The sequence below is a fragment of the Hemicordylus capensis genome, chromosome 3 (assembly GCF_027244095.1).
Source record: "Hemicordylus capensis ecotype Gifberg chromosome 3, rHemCap1.1.pri, whole genome shotgun sequence".
Classification (NCBI taxonomy): domain Eukaryota; kingdom Metazoa; phylum Chordata; class Lepidosauria; order Squamata; family Cordylidae; genus Hemicordylus; species Hemicordylus capensis.
The window spans coordinates 122,460,377-122,477,154 of record NC_069659.1 but is presented as its reverse complement, the minus strand read 5'-3'; the positions used below and the strand labels follow the sequence as shown (position 1 = coordinate 122,477,154).

Sequence of the window (16,778 nt, the reverse complement as noted above, 5' to 3'; positions counted from 1 at the left end):
TGTGGCTGCTTCACTCACACTACAAAAAACACATTGCAAGAAATACAGACGGTTTGGAGTGAAACGATGGAAAGAATTGTAGAACACACAGGAGCACTGATTACAGTTAGGGTTCTTCGAATCCATTCGTCGAATCGGATTATCAGTTCTGATCCCTGCACATAACCCAAGACAGACAAAAATCCAAAGGATGAAATGACATGCATTGAAGCATGAACACTCTGCTCCTTGAAGCCTTCCTCTCTGCATCAGAAGAGCTACCAGGCAAAAAGGGGGGATGGGGCAGCGACATAGCTATTGTTGCCTGAGCAATTGTGATAAGGATCCAATGCGCAGTTCCTCCAGTCCCTTGTTCAAGGTCATTGCCACTCAAGGTCATTGCCACTCAAGGTCATTGCCACGGGCAGCGAACCATCTTGATATAATTACCGGTAGGCAGCTGAACATGTTTGCAGAAAGTAAAACAGGAGGGAGAGCTGATAACGATGGTGTTGCTGGTGGTGATGTAAAACTTGCACGATCCTTGGAGGCCACCGGCTCGTCGGGGGAGGAGGAGGAGTCCACGGCCCAAGCGGCGGAGGGTGAGCTGGAGCGGCAGTCCCCAGGCGGCACGGGGTTAATAGAGGGTCGCCCCCAAACCCCTCCTTTAGCATCGGTACAGCTTTGCCGGGGGATAGCCCCCCCCTTGAACCTGTTGGGCAGGCTTACGAATATAAGATGCAGTTACGAGTATAAGGCGCACCTGAATGTGGGCGGATATTTTTCGAGGAAAAAAGTATATCTTATAGTCCATAAAATATGGTAACATGTGACTAGAGCTCCTGTTTTCCCTCTGGCAGCACTTCCTTGAATTACTCTAGAGACCCCCTTCTGAAGTGGTTCTGAATTTGGGGGAGTATATGCCTGGAGGTACAAAGGGCTGCTTCTCAGACTCTGAGAAGCCTATTTTGCATTTATAACTATTGCGTGAAATATCCTTGTTGCATGAGTGTCATAAGGAAGAGGAAAATTTCCAACAAACCTGAATTTGAATGCAAGTTGTGTAGTAAACTTTAATAACAAAAATGGAACATATTATTACTATAGGGATTATGGACACACATTTACCCCAAATAAGGATAGCTAATTTTTTTTAAAAAACTGTTCTCAAAGAAATGGTGGTAAACCAAAGAGTTCTGGCTTGAAATCGTTCATAGACTGGAGGACTAGAGTTGCTTCATTTGTAAGTTCTTTATTCAGGTTTTCATCTGGAATCATCACCACTTGCATCCCAGCCATCAGTGATGCTTTGACCCCATTGGGAGCATCTTCAAACACAAGGCACTGAGAATTGGAAAGAGGGGGGGGGGGAGAAATTAGAAGATGTTGATTATTAGTATCCTGTAACCAATAATTATCTGGGCACATATAGTGTTCCTATCACCTTTTGAGTGATAGTATTTTTAGAATAGGCAAAACTACCCATAAAAATATATTCTTTAGGTCAGGAGTGGCACCAGGATCCAGGCAGATGTAGGGCAACACTCTGTTCTGGGTCCCCCATTTCATGCTAAGCCACATTTTCCAGGGAGAACAATTACTCCCCAGTGGTGCCCATCCTCTGGGCATCCTCTGAAAGGGAAGGGTATGGATAGCCCTTATTTCCCCTGCCCCCATGGTGCCTGGCTGATCAGACAGGTAAAAGGGTGTTGGCAGAGGGTGTTCATTTACTACCTTTTTACATTTTCCTGGTGAAAAGGCACCATTAAAGGGGGAACGGATGGAGGTTCATCCTTCAGGATGCATCAAGAGTCCAGAAAAACTTCCTATTTGGGCCTTGACAGCAACAGACACTCCTCTCAGGACATCTACTGCTGCTACCACCATTACCACCTGGTAAGCCAGGGTCCAGTGGTGAGGCTTACCAGGTGATGGTGGGTAGCAGCACCAGTGGACACATCCAGGGTTTGCCAGGCAGGACCTTGCCAACCACTTGTGCTTTAGACAAATGCCTTTCTACACTAGAGAGACTCAAAGTGTTGTGCTGGCTGATTGCTCTGAGGCTGGGATTCATTGTCCTGCCCTCCCAAAATCCCACAATGGGAAATCCCACAAATTGTGGGTGCATTGTGGGGATGGACCCAGAGGCAGACAAGTACCTGTCAGTGTTGCAACACTGGCTGAAAGCAGCTGGCGCTGACTGATGATGAACTGAATAGGGTTAAGGGAGGGTTCACTCCCTTAATCTTGTTAAAGAGGTGGGCTCCTTAGGCTGGTTAGCTGCCAAGGTGCTGCTGGGAACCACGTACCTCCTCACTGGAGCCAAACCCCATCTTGTCTGCCTTAGCCCCATCTTCGCTGCTAGTGAAAACAGCCTCTACATGTTGTAGCGTGTAGATTAACATGCATGTGAGTTTCTAGATCAGAGTCAATTTTTCAAAGAGGGAAACAATTACAACTAGGATGGATGCAGCAATTTTAGGACTTTATCACTGGGCAAGGTAAGGTCACATTTATATAATAAAAAAATGGCAGTTGCAGATATTGTTTTGCAACAGAACTAACAGTTATTTCACATAATATTATTGCAGTGCTATGGTTAGAAATCTGCATTACTGTTGTCATTAAAAGCCAAGCACATAAGAGACAAAATATTTTTTATGTCTTCACTGATGTATTGCTCAATACTCAGCCCGAGATGAATTTTGGAAACAAACATTTTATTTAAGCCATTCTTATTCTTTATTAAGCCATAAATATACATCAGATCTGTATTTTGAAAATTAAATGAGCTCATTTTGTTAATAAAATATTACTTCTATTGTATTCTATCTGTTCTCCCTCTCTAACTACATTGTTAATATAGAAATTTTATATCCACACATGAGAGAAGAAACTTTTGGTTTACAGGTTTGTCTCAAAAGATGTGTGAGTAGAAAAGAAAGGTCAGAATAAGAACATAAGAACAGCCCTGCTGGATCAGGCCCAAGGCCCATCTAGTCCAGCATCCCATTTCACACAGTGGCCCACCAGATGCCTCTGGGGAGCCCACAGGCAAGAGTTATGTACATGCCCTCTCTCCTGCTGTTGCCCCCCTACGACTGGTTTTGAGAGGCATCCTTCCTCTGAGGCTGGAGGTGGCCCACAGCCACCAGACTAATAGTCACTGATAGACCTGTCCTCCATGAGAATAAAACACTAAATGCCAACTTTGCATTTATACAGTATCAGGCAAATACTTTGTATAAAACCTGAAATACATTAACCATTGCATACCTCAATCTAAAATGAAATGCAGCTATAGTACTAAAATTTCATTAACATGTATGTATAGAACAAAACCTATCTATAGACAAAGCTTCATTTTGGCATAGTCAAAATTGCAGTATATATTTCCCTTTTTTCTTCTTAATGTTTTGAAAATCCGAAACCAAGCAAAAGGTGCCTGGCCCATAATCTCAAGGAATCTGTTAATGTGTGTGTATACTAGAAGGTGTGTGCACTTAAGATTGTGAAGCTGTGTGAAGTTGTGATAGTCTTACTACTAGTGGAAGAACATCTCTGGGACACATACAAGCTCGTGCAATATCGCACAACCTGACAATAACCTCTACTAGCACTAGCACTAGTCTGGAACAGATGCTCCTTTGTACAATGCCATTGCACTATATCCTCATGCTAGCACAACAGCTTTATGCTAATACAACACTACCCTGGATGTCAGCCTCATGTTGGAAAGTAGTACAGTGGACTGAATTGAGTGTTCCTCCTTCCAAATCTTAATCCACTACTTGTCTTACAAAAGGGAGGGGGGTACAACAAAAAAAGGAGGAAATGATTGTACTATGTACCTAGAGTGCTAACTAAAATCTCATGAATCCCCTACCCCAAATGATGTTAAAACAGACAAAATGGGGCTTAGAAAAATTCATGGTCTATCAATGGCTATTTGTCTGATGGCTATAGGCCACCTCCTGCCTTAGAGGCAGTATGCCTCTAAACACCAGGAGCAGAGGAATAACAGTAGGAGAGAGAACAAGGTCGTTCGCATGACTGAAAATGCTGGTGGAGCGGAGGACTGGTAGGAAGGCAGGCTCCTGCCTGCCCTCTGTGCACACGATCAATTCTTGTTTACAGGCTCTGCCACTTGTGTGGCACATGAGCCATGCAGCAGCGAATGGCAGAGCAAGGAACCGGAGGAAGTCCTCTGGCATCCATCAATGCACCTCACCAGGAGTGCAGTGCATTGAGCAATCCTCTCTCAGCTGGGTCCTCTAGCTGCCCAGTATTTTGTGTGTGCCTGCAGCCTGAGCACACACATGACACTGCACTTGCAACCTTAACCCTGACTTAAGGCTGGGGTAAAAAGCTGGGTTAGGTGAGGTGGCCGCGCTGGGATCTGTCTCTATCTCGGTGCTCCACACAAGCAGCCTAACCCAAGCTCAGCTGCCCTGGGTTAGGCTTCTCATGAGAATAGCCTCAGCATATCCCCACCTCCTACCTGTGGCCTTCTCAGAGGTATCTGGTGGGCCACTTCAGGAAACAGGACAAGATAGGCCTTGGGCTTGATCTCAAAGGGCTGTTCTTATGTTCTTAGGTGCATAGACCAGAACCTGCCCCCGCCAACACATATTCATTGTGAGAAAGGAGCATATAGAATGAATTACAACATTCTATCTATTATCTTAAATTATTTTGTGTGTGTGTGTGCAAAAGATCACTACAAAGGCTATGGGGGCCAATCACACACACACACACACACACACACACACACACGGCAAAGCATATAAACTCTTTGTAGTACTCATGTTGAGCAATACTTATCAGTCAAATATATGGGGTTATAGTAACTGTCTATTATTTTTTTTGCTGGCTAGTTGGCTATTTGTGAAATCTTTTCAGCAAGGCCCATGTATTTCAACAAGTACCCACAGTTACTGGCCATTCTTAGTTAACACTCTTCCTAAACATTTGCAGAAATAGTTATGAGCTACGCAAAGTGTATTGACGAAGCTTTGTTAGGGCAGATGAAAAGATTGTCTGCAGTCTTATTAAGCTATCAATAACCCTTAAAGGCAGCCCAAAGGAATACAAAGACAGATAAAGAGAACCATTGATTAGAATCTATTGGGAGGTAAACGTCACTATTTGATTTTCTAACATTTAGTTACTGAAGCTATTCCCACGATTGGTAGAAAGTGGGCTAAGGAAACCTAGCCCACTTTCTACCAATCATGGGAGCCACTGGGCTTGCAGGCGAGCCCAGTGGTTCCCAGGCAGCTAGCCTGCCTAATTCACCCTCCCCTTAAATGAGGTTAACGGAGCGAGAACTCAGTTAACCTCATTTTATTGCTTGTGCGCCGCTGCAATGCACGGCGACACACAGGTAGACTCCTGACTGGGAGGCTGCTTGCAGCCTCTTGGGCTCAGGCGTCTCCCCAGAATGCCCTGTGCACTCGCATGGGGCATCCTTGGACTTCTGGGGGCCAGGTGGCCCCCCAATCCCCACTGGCTCCGTGATGGAGCTGGTAGATGTGTGGGCAGCTGATCCAGCCGCCTAGGGCTCTGGACATGATAATCTGAGGGAGGAGAGGGCTAAGCCCTCTCTCCCCGCAGACCTCATAGGCACTTCACAGTAATCGTGTGAAGCGCCTCACTGTGTGTGGAGTGACTAAAGAATGTGTGGTATGAATGCACATTTAGCTAAATTTGTAAGTATTGTTACATTTTAATCATATTTGTTCATAATTGTTACACTGTTAAATTTCTCTGAGCCTGTTAATTTTAAAATGTATTTTATGTTTGAAAGTGGTGGGGTCAGTTAGAACCCAGCATTATTATGCAACAGTTGATATGGTTAACATAACTAGTATTACTGACCAATGTTTTTGCCAAAGACAAATACTTATGAAAGAATATACTCTGCTGGTGTATGCTCAATGCAACTTACCCAGGTTGTTTTCTGTCTTTGTCAGAATTGAATGTAACCCGAAGTCCATTTTTTGTTCAGCGGAGGATTAACCAAAAGGTACAGGCATCACTGCTTTTAAGCTATCTGGTACAACTCCCTCCCTCAGGAAAGCATTAATTCTCTGCCCACTCTTAGGCAGGTTTAACAGTGGTGGGCAAGTGCTGAACTCATGAATAGACCTCATGCTTCCAAGGATTCTATCTATATCCCGTGGATGCAGAAACGGAAAAGAGCCCATAACAGAAAGCTGCCAAAATGTATATCCTTGGGTTCTATAGTCAATGTGGAGTCCAAGTTGGAACAAATGCAACTGGCTTTATCTATGATGTATCTTGTAAACTAGTCACAGCAGGTCAACGAGCAGTCCTTCTAGAGGTCCTGATGTACAAGGGCTCTCACTATCTGGAAAACCTCTGGCCAACTGCATCCTGATGCAATGTATAGCCTGTATCTGTGCATTGCTGAAGAGCTTTCTTGATAGACAAATATAGGTCTGTCCTCTCCCCCGCCGCCCCCCACCCAGCTTAATGTGCTAAAATCAGCAGTACCCAAGGATACAAAAATAAAATAAATAAATAAATAAATAAAATAAAATAAAAATGGAAGTATTTCAGTCTAGGATCAGAATTAAAAAACAAGATGTTTCTCCTTACAGACTCTAAATTGACTCCTTTGTGAATAAGACTAAAAAAAATGTTTTCCTTGCAGATGGTAAATTGTCCCCATTGTGACTAATTATCTACATAAGGCATTCTTGGAGAAAAGAGAAAGGACATTTGGGATGCCAAATAGAATCCAGAAGTATTCAGGACATGCATTCTCCCCAACAGGGAAACACTTCTGAATGGCATTTATCAGAACCAATTTTGATGTCTGTAAAAACATTCACATACTTATGATTAAGATTTCTCAGGCCCTACCAAACAGATATTCTACAAGAAGCCTTCCATCTTTATTTAGGCATATTGCAGCACAGGAGAATTCTGCAATAACACAGCATCTATCACATTGCCGCAGATTGTGCCTCCTGTACTAATGCAGCAGTGACTCCTTAAAATTTTTTAAAATGGCAGCAACTTGAATTCATCTGAAGCGAAGCATTATCTGGTTCTCAAACTTGAGGTCATTCAGGCAGGTTCTAATCAACAATATCATAGAGAGTAAAGATTTGATTCTGGAGTTCTGGAATTCAAGCTGCAACAGAGGAAGTTCAAATATATGAGAAGACCTGCACAAAATTAAGTAACCACACACCCAGGATTTTAGGATGGAAGATACACTACAACATTCTAGCCCCAAACTGGTGAAAATTCAGTAGCAATTTTGCAACTCTGATCTGATAAATTCTGTTGCATGTTTTCCCCCAGGAAAACATAATACTGAGATATCTCCAATCTGGATAACAGTATAAGAGGCGGGTCTCACGATTGGTGAGGCCCGCCTCCAGAGGGTTTGCGAGGTGAGTGGGCTAAGCCCGTTCTCCCAGCAGACAAGCAGCTCCCAGACTCCGTTACGGAGTCTGGGAGGGGCTGCAGGGATTGGGGGCTGAACGGAAGGGACGCTTTCAGAAGCTCCAGCATGCCCTGCACAAGCACACAAGGTGTACTGGAGAGACCCCTGAGCCGGGAGGCTGCTTTTTAGCATCCCGGTCGGGGGTCTACTTGTGAGTTGCTGAGGCATGGAGCCACGCTGCGGCAACACACGAGCACAAAGATGGGGTTAGCAGAGCGCTCACTCCACTAACCTCAGCCAAGAGCAGGGTCAATTAAGTGGGTTTACACAACCAGCAAAAAACAGGCTAGGCTCTCCTAGCCCGATTTTTGCTGGTCGTGAGAATAGCCTCTACATCTAAACAAGCAGTAGTATGGTCACAGAATATATGAGATAGGGAGACTATTCCTACAATAACTGTAGCAGGCGCTCCCGGTGCTCCCAAGGCCATTCGCCTTCCTAATTCCGTCTAAGTGAGCACTCTGTTAACCTCATTTGGTTGCTCGTGTGTCGCAATGGCGCATGGCGACACACGAATAGACCCCCGATTGGGAGGTTGCAAACAGCCTCCCTGGCTCAGGGGTCTCTCCAGGATGTCCCATGCACTCATGCAGGGCATCCTGGAACTTCCAGGGGGCCTACAGCCCCCACCAGCTCTGTGATGGACCCAGCAGCCGTATGGGGAGCCGATCTGGCCGCCCAGCTACAAGCGGCTACTTGTCTGCAGGGAGAGCGGGCTAAGCGCACTCTCCCCACAGACCCGAAAGAAGTTCTTCTCACCAATCATGAGAAGAGCTTCAGGATATCATTCTGAGTGACCAAGTACCCCATAGCAATGGAATTCAAAATCCTGAAACTGGAGATCCAGAGTTTGTGGACATCAAATTCTGAATTACACGAGAAATTAATTTAAGCCAGTATTTGATCCCCCCTGCAATCAAAATGGTTTTCAGGTGTACAATTTCACACACAAACCACAAACAACACACACACACACACACACACACCACTTTTACTCTGAAAACAGCAAAGCATTGCTGGTGATTATGCCCTTATACTGTACTTTTCTGATCAAAAACTGAACATTGTTATTGCCTATAGAAACGATTAAACAAGTGTTGTGATTTGAATAACTCCTGTCAAGTCTGGAGCTGTCCTATCTGATTTCATGGGCAATCTAGCTAGTTTGCAGTCTAAATTTATGCTCTTCATTGATTTCATAAAACAGAACTCTTGACATACTTGTTCTTTAGATGTTTTGACACTGCACAAAGCAACATTATAAATGCATTTCAGAAGGTTCCCTTGAAAGATCTAATAGATTTCCATGCTGTCATTAAGCGTAATGCCATTAATTGTCATTTTACGAAAGACAGCAATGACTGTGAAAATGCCTAAAAGAAAAGCTTAACTAATTCCTTGCAACCAGTGGCTTGCAATCTCTGTGGCCCAGGAACACAGTTGTTTTGGGGGGCCCCCGCACGCCCCAGTGTCGAAGCCACAGCCCCTACTTTACAGACCCGCCCCGCCACGCTTCCCCTTCTATTTACTTGTGGTGGAGGCTGGCAGGCTTCTCGGCATGCCGCCTTTTCCCCGGCCGACGTCTCCCATGACGTGAAATATGGTGTCATGTAATATTTAGGCATGACATGATGGCACACAACGCTCTCCCTGATCAATGGGGAGTCCTGCACGCATGCGTAGGAGAAACTAGCATGCTGGCTGGGTTAGGGGAGGCCTGCATGCCAGCTGGGGAGGGGGGAGAAGCCTGCCTGCCTACCGCCACCGCCACCACCAATGGGAAATGGTGGCGGGTGGCGTGGGGGTGGGGCCCTTGTGGGCTCCTTGACCCTCCGGGCCCAGGGACATTTGCACCCCCTCATCCAATGCTTGCAACCAGAGGCAATTACAATACTTAGTTACCGAAGAAGTTGGGGAAATGATCCATAATTATAGTGGTTTTAATGTTACAACAAATATACGCTCCCATATCTTCCTTTAGTTTTTCTTGGCTACTGCCTCCTATTGTTAACATCTCAGTAGTATTTCCGAGTACAATTATGAGACAGTCTTGTGGAGGACACAGGCATAATAGAATTATATTAGAATAGAATATAGAAGTTAGAGATCTAACTGGGAATGTTATTTGTCTGTCAAAAAGATAGATGTGCTTTTACATATTTTGCCTGAACTATTTTTCCTTCCATGTTTTGAACAACTAAGTCAGTGTGCAACTACTTCCTCTTCACTTATAAGAGTAATATTTAGGCCTGACATAAACTTAGATTTCAACGATGAACCAGAACTAAACCTACTAAAATAATCTAATGATCCTTGATATTTTGAGACTAAAAGGAAACAAAATATGAGAGAGGGTTCATAGAAAAGGAATAATTATATATATAAATGTGGGATGATTATACAATCTTCAAAAATCCTCAAATGCTTACTAGAATTTTACAGTTTGCATGAACAAGAAAATGAAGACACTGAAGTACCAGCACCTCTTTTATCCCAGAAAGTGAACCTTATGATAAGCAAGCTGACGAGCTTACTTGCAAAAATCTGCTCTGGTGACTTCCTCCAAGGGCTTCCACATTAACTGTAAAATCAGCTCAACATCTGAACACCATTATTACAATAAGTGGAAGAGGCTCCTGCTAATTAGGAGCTCTGGGTGTGCATAAGGATGTTTCTGCAACTCTGATCTGGCTGCAACAGTTACACAGAAAACCACTGGTTAGATATAGTAGAACCATTTCAAGGAAAACACAGCTGTTACTGTTGCAGGGAATTCCCATGTCATCCCCTCATCTGACACATTTTTTGTGTGAAACAACTGTTTTCTAGACACTCAAATTACAAGGTTTTTGTTACTGGCAAAATATAATAGTCTCTCCTACCCCAAGGTAGTGCCTCTGTTGCAGTTGAAAATGCATTTATTAAAAAAATTATACCCTGCCTTTCCCACAAAAATAAGCACAAAGTGACTTATAGTAACAAATTAAAACAAGGATCAAGGCAGTACAGAAAAGCAGCACCCTAAGAGCAGATATATTATCAGAAGCCACTTAAAAAGCCATAAGAAAGGATGCCTGACATGGGGTAAAATTATTTTGCATTGCATTACCACTGAAAAGACTTTTTATCTAGTGCTGGTTAGGGATCACTTTCCACCAAAGACTGAAGAACAGGAGCAAGTTCACTGAGAGGCAGTCTAATGTAGTCTGGCCTAAATCATATTTAATGTTATAGGCCAAAGTCCAATACGATCTAGGCCAGGTCTCTTTAGTCTGCCTGTTTTCTTATGAACCTGCTCATTCTCTTCAATCTGCTAGGGCGTTTTTGATGGTAACAGGCTTTAAAGACCAGAGCCAGCACCTTGAATTGAATCCAGAACCAAAAGGGCAGCCAGTGCAGCTGGTATAATAAGTCATCTGACTCAGCATCTTTGAAGCTGAATGTTGCACCAACTGCAGCTTCCAAACAGTCTTCAAGGGCAGCCCCAGGTAGAGAGTATTGGATGGCAATGGGGCCATAGCTCAGTGGCAGGGTATCTTTACATCCAGAAAGTACTAGATTTAATCTGTGGTATCTCCAAGGAAGACTAGGGAAAACTCCTTCCTGTAACCCTGTAGAGCCACTGACTGAGTAGATTGAGCTAATGGATCAAAGCTCTGACCCAATGGCTGCATTCACATGTAACACGGAACCACAGTTGAATAGTGGTTGAATTCCCCTTCAGATTCATTTAGCTCCTTCCTCATTGATTTTTAAATCTCTGTTGACTTTTCTTTTTCGCCAGGCTTTTACACTGTAGTTTACCTATTTGGTTTTAGTTTTTAATTTAGAATGTAATTTTAATGCTGTCTTGCTTTGTAGGTTTTTGTACACCACCCAGAGTCTTCGGAGTGGGCGGTATATTAAATGTTTCTAATAAATAAATAAATAATGGGCTTGTGGTTCCACTGACATTACATCCGAATGTGGGGAACTGCAGTCTGGCGTGGCGGTGAAACTGAGGGTTCAGTATTGGAACTCCAATCTGAAGCCTTGGATTGTAGTGAGTTACATAACTGCAACCCAAGGTTCCAGGCAGCCTACAAGACGTCCAAATTTGGAACCGCAGGCTGCTTCCCCTGAACTGGGGAAGCACGATTGTCTGGGTGAGCTCTCCTTCAGTAAAGAAGGAGGCCTGCACAGCCAGCAACCCCGCTTCTCTGCATTCTGGCTGACAGCAGAGACAGCTCTCCTGAACATCTGAATCCAGGCAGGGGGAGGGGGCATGGAAATGTGGGTCCACTGGACCCACAGTTCCACATTACATGCGAATAAAGCCAATACAAGGCAGCTTCCTATATAACAAGAGCATGGGTCATGGATGGCAAGTGGCAAACATTCTTCTCATGCCATTTTATGTTATATATTTTTAAATTAAGTTTTATTTAGAGGCTTTGTGTTCCCTGCTGTAGGAGGTGGTCCAGCAGCCTTAAAATCTGGTGAAAAAAGAAAGGTCTAATGAAAACTATCAAGCTAATTCCTTCCCTGCAACACTCCAAACATTGTGTACTCTTTAAAAAGCAAATTCTAGGTTTATGCATGCCCTCTTGGCACTCAAATATATGGGATGCCTCTATATAAACATGTGCATGCCCACACACATTTTTTTTAAAAGAGAAAAGGTTATGACACCTTTTCACATTATTTGTTGTGCAAGGACAAGATACTGTGCAAATAGCACTAGATCTGGGTTATCTCTACCTTAATGCTATGATTAAAAGCAAATTTTCTCATCATTGGGAAAAAAGTCTTAGGACAGCTCTCGAAGTCTAAATAGGGAACCAGAGAAGATGCAGCAGCAGTGGCATAACAATAGGAAGTCTCATAACAATAGGACGTAGAAGTAGAAGATGTATTTCTACATATAGTTTATTAATATCACCCTGAGATTATAAATGTAGCAGTGCCTTTTGTCTTCTCAGTCAGTATGCTAACAATTTTCTGTACTATTATGCTGCTGAAATATATTAGGCTCAATAATGTGGTTTAATGGCTATGAAGTTAGCCAAGATTGTTCTTTCTACTGGATATGAATAGCATTTGTCTAGAAAGCATTAAATAATTTAAGAGTGAGATTACTAAAGTAGTGAAATTGTTCTGCCTAGCATCAGTTAGAACGAAGCCATTTGTGCCTGGCCAGTGGACATTTCATTAAGCTTTCAATATGAATGCAGACACACTGAATAGATTGGTGCATCATTGACAATCCTTTGAAACTATTGCATCAAAGCCATATGGCAGAAAAGGTCTTCCTACTGAACCATGCCTGAAAACTGGTGTTAAACCTGTAAAGTCATTGGAAATAAACTGAACAGCTTTAAAGAATATTCTTTTAAGCAATTTAAGTGCTGAATGAAATGCTTACTGTTTTCATTCATTTCTACAATTTATAATGAGTGGGAGTATGGAAATGCAAACACCCCCCTCTGGAAAAAAATATAGAAAGAAACTTGATGGATATTTTGCTTCGCTGTCATCTGCTTCAAAATGAGTCAATTTGGTTATAGTTTTACCATAAAAAGCATTAGTACCATGAATATTAACATCACACAAAAAGAACTGAATTAGTGTTAATCTAAAGCACCTGCAACAAAAGATTGCAGGTGCACATATTATGCTCAGTGCATGTACAGTCTGTGTACAGTGGGGAAATGGTTGACTAACAAGCAGAAGGTTGCTGGTTCGAATCCCCACTGGTGCTATATCGGGCAGCAGCGATATAGGAAGATGCTGAAAGGCATCATCTCAGACTGAGCGGGAGATGGCAATGGTAAAACCCCTCCTGGATTCTACCAAAGACAACCACAGGGCTCAGTGGTCGCCAGGAGATGAGGTCGACTTGAAGGCACAGATACAGTTATTGATGTTATGTTGAACATTAGGCCTGTGCAATGTCGGGTTGGGAATGTCAGAAATGGCCCAATATGGTCCATTTTAAAGGAGTTTGGAGATGATCCCAATTCGAACAAGGGATGCCCCTTTCAGTTCAGAGTTCTCCGACTTCATTCGGGAGAATCTGAGCTTTCCAGGGCTCCAAATGGTGGCGGGAGTTTGGTCTCTTTGCCCTCCCCTATGATTTTTTTTTTTTTGGGGGGGGGGGAAACAAACCAAAATATACAGTCTAGTGGATCATAGTCTTTACAGCTTATAGGGCATGGAAGTTAAGATAACATCTTAACTTACCATTTCCGTTCTTCTTTGAACATGAGTGAAAATGTAAAGCAGCTTAACTCTTAGGTTTGGGGATTACTGAATTTCCAGGCATTTTAAAAAGGAAAATCTATCAGACACTATGTGGAACAGCCTACCCAAACCACAAGGTAAAACTTTCTGACGTTCAATACCAAAAACTTTGTAAAACCTGCAAGTCACACTCCCACCCCCACTCCTGAAAAAAACACAAGTAAATTAAATTAGTGGATTCAGTAATAGTGACAGTGTGATCTTACCTTATGATTATTCAGTAATGAATAAGGATTCAACAAGTATCAGGTAATTTGTGTTCACTTTAAATTTGTACCCCCCCGCTTTTTCTTAAACGCACATACACACAAATAAAAGCTTTCAAACTTTACCCTTTTCTTGGGGGGGGGGGAGGAATTTCTGGGATTTCTAGGAGCCTTGAAATTGTTCAAGAAGTGCTATTCACAGAGCAACATCAAAGGAAGCCAGCACATCTATGGATACCTTTTACCATTGCCTGGAATAAGGGGGATGATGTCAATATCATCCCCCACCCATCACACACAATTCTTCCCAGTTTTTTCTTGCCCTTGAGAAGTGCAGAGTCTAGAGGACTACATGAAGTCATGCTCTTTGACGGGTTACAGTGGGATGGAAAATATGCCCCTGGATATGTTTTGGGGAGGATGTAGGGGAACAGTGCATATTGAGAAGAGTGAGTGAGTGAGTGAGTGAGGGCAACACAATCATACCAGCCTCAGCCAATGGGAGGTGAGAAAGAGAGAGGGAAGGGGAAGCAGGGCTTTGAAAACAAGCCCACAGAAGCCTTAAAAGGAGAATCAGAATGGAAGGAGGAAGAATGTGATGGCAAAGAAAGTGGCAGGGGCAAGTGAGGTTTTCCGGTTGCTGTCTTTGCTCGGCTTCTGCTTCCTCTGCCTCCTGTTCTAGCCCGATTTCGGGTGATCATGGGAATAACCTCTGAATCTGTAGTGCTATTCCAGAAGCATGACCAAAGCACAGTTACATGATAGGATTAAAATACCTAGAACTTTCTTCCAAGGAGTGGATTCAGTGTAAACTGCTTGCAATAAGTATTACTGCATTGTTTATACCTGAGATCATTTCTATAGAGGTACTTAGGTTTGAATCTGGGACCTTCTGCATTCCATTGAGCTACAGCCTTTTCCGATAATGCAGGGCACTACTTGTTATCCCAGTTGGGTTCCATTGTAGCCTATCCTCATGAACTGATTGGAATGCAGAATCATCACAGCCATGACTCCAAAGTACATCATGGTGGCCAAACTGTCTTTCAGGGAATCTTATCTGCTTCATATGGAATCCCTGGGTTCCATAGAGCACTGCCTGAAAACCACTGGCATAATTGCATGTTAGCTCAGGAATGTGGATGCATGTCACACAGAACTGTTAGTGTGCTGTCCTCTAATCTTACAGCCTTCTCTTTAAAATAATGTTTCAGCCATCTGCAAAAATCAGGGTAACCTGGCATGTAAATACGACCTTCTCCTTACTTCAGAGTCGTATTGTCTGTGTCCAGCTGCCACTCACAGAAGCACATTCTTTCACTTGAATGCATCCTGAATAGACATAAGAAAGTTACCTTTCCTCTCTCATCACATCTCTGACTCGCTTCTAAACCCCCTTGAGAGATCCTTCTGTGAGTTTTTAAAGGCTGCTAGTTCTGGCCTCAAACTGAAGTGTTATTTATGCAACAGATAATATTGCCGAGTATTCTAATTAACAACTCGCTGAAGGGCATTTAAGACATGTAAATTGTACGAGTTTCTATTTCTGTGCTACTGACTTGTTTTCTTCAAACAATGATCACTTTAACCTTGCACCAGTGCTGCAAACTAGTTTGTTTTCATGGAGTTACCCATTGTGTCGCATTAATTACTTAAGACAAATATCAAAAGAAATTAAACGTGCACACAGAAATTAACTGTTGTTGTGAATGTCTGAATTCCAACATGATCCAATAGTCATGAAATAGTAATGTAATTTCTATCTTAAACTGAGCATGGGTTATGAGTGTTACCTGTCTGAAAACACACACACACCTGTTTTCTCAGGCTTTTAATTTACACTAATTTTGAATTATTCTACTCTGTGAAAGTGTTTTGTTTTGTTTGTATATTGTAACTGGAATTATGTACACTGCCTAGAGTTATATATATATATCAGGCGGTATATAAATATGATAAATAACTATAATAAATGTGGTTAGAGATTGCTATGAAAAATTCAACGTCAGGCAGAATTCAGCTGGAAATGTAAATTTCCGAAGGGTTGGTTGGCTGTAATTGACTGCTGACATAAAAATGCAAGTTTCTGTTTCAATTTAGACTGCCCTGCAGATGAGAGAACTCTGTAGTCCCTTGATGAGCACAAAAGCGGGAAGGGTCCCCGCTGTTGGGAAAAGGGTGGCATGAAACCCACAGAGCAATCCCAAATTATCAGGAAGCTTTCTGACATAACCAGCCTCCCCTTCACATCCCTGTTAAGCCTCCCCCCAGCAACTTGACTGTGGACATGATAGAAGAAAGGCCACTGAGATAATAGAACTTGAAGCAGATTGATAAAGGGTATAAAAAAATCTGACTGGGGCTTTGTTTAGCTTGGACAGAGAGTTTCCTTAACCCTTGTTCTTTTGGATCAACTAAGGGACTCCTCTGCCAGTCATGGCCATCATCTTCAAGGCTAGAAAGCTTTGGAGTCATCTCAACTGCAGAGGAGCACTTATTAATGTGGAGACTAAAGTACAGGGATTGCACAGCTCCTTTGGAGGTCATCTTAGTTTTAATGACAATCTTCCCACACAAGGTTTTGAGGGTTCATGGGGATTTCACTATACACTCAAGCTGGTCCTGCAGACTTGTACATTGAGCTTTTGCTGAACTGATCCAGAAGACTGAATTTATTCTATCCCTTCTAACGTTCCATTCTCCTGTATAAACTGTCTGAGGACTCTCATTTTCACCTTACAATGAAGTCCGGCTAATGACTGCAACTTATATGTTTTTTCAGGAAGTTATTGGACAGTGAAAGAAAATCTTCAAAAAATATATACATA

General features: G+C 42.8%; 1 protein-coding gene across 2 annotated transcripts in view; it reads right to left on the bottom strand.

Moving 5' to 3' along the window:
• Nucleotides 1-1,026: 1,026 nt before the first annotated feature.
• The window catches only part of PUDP (pseudouridine 5'-phosphatase), a 99,275-nt gene continuing 83,523 nt past the window's right edge, over nucleotides 1,027-16,778 (bottom strand). Inside the window, exon 4 of one of the 2 annotated variants that reach the window (XM_053310062.1) lies at nucleotides 1,027-1,323. In XM_053310062.1, the coding sequence (XP_053166037.1) occupies nucleotides 1,147-1,323 (177 nt within the window). In that variant the 3' untranslated portion in view covers nucleotides 1,027-1,146. Of the gene's footprint in view, nucleotides 1,324-6,933; nucleotides 7,145-16,778 lie in introns of those variants that run through there. The other variant, XM_053310063.1, reaches the window with a different exon arrangement.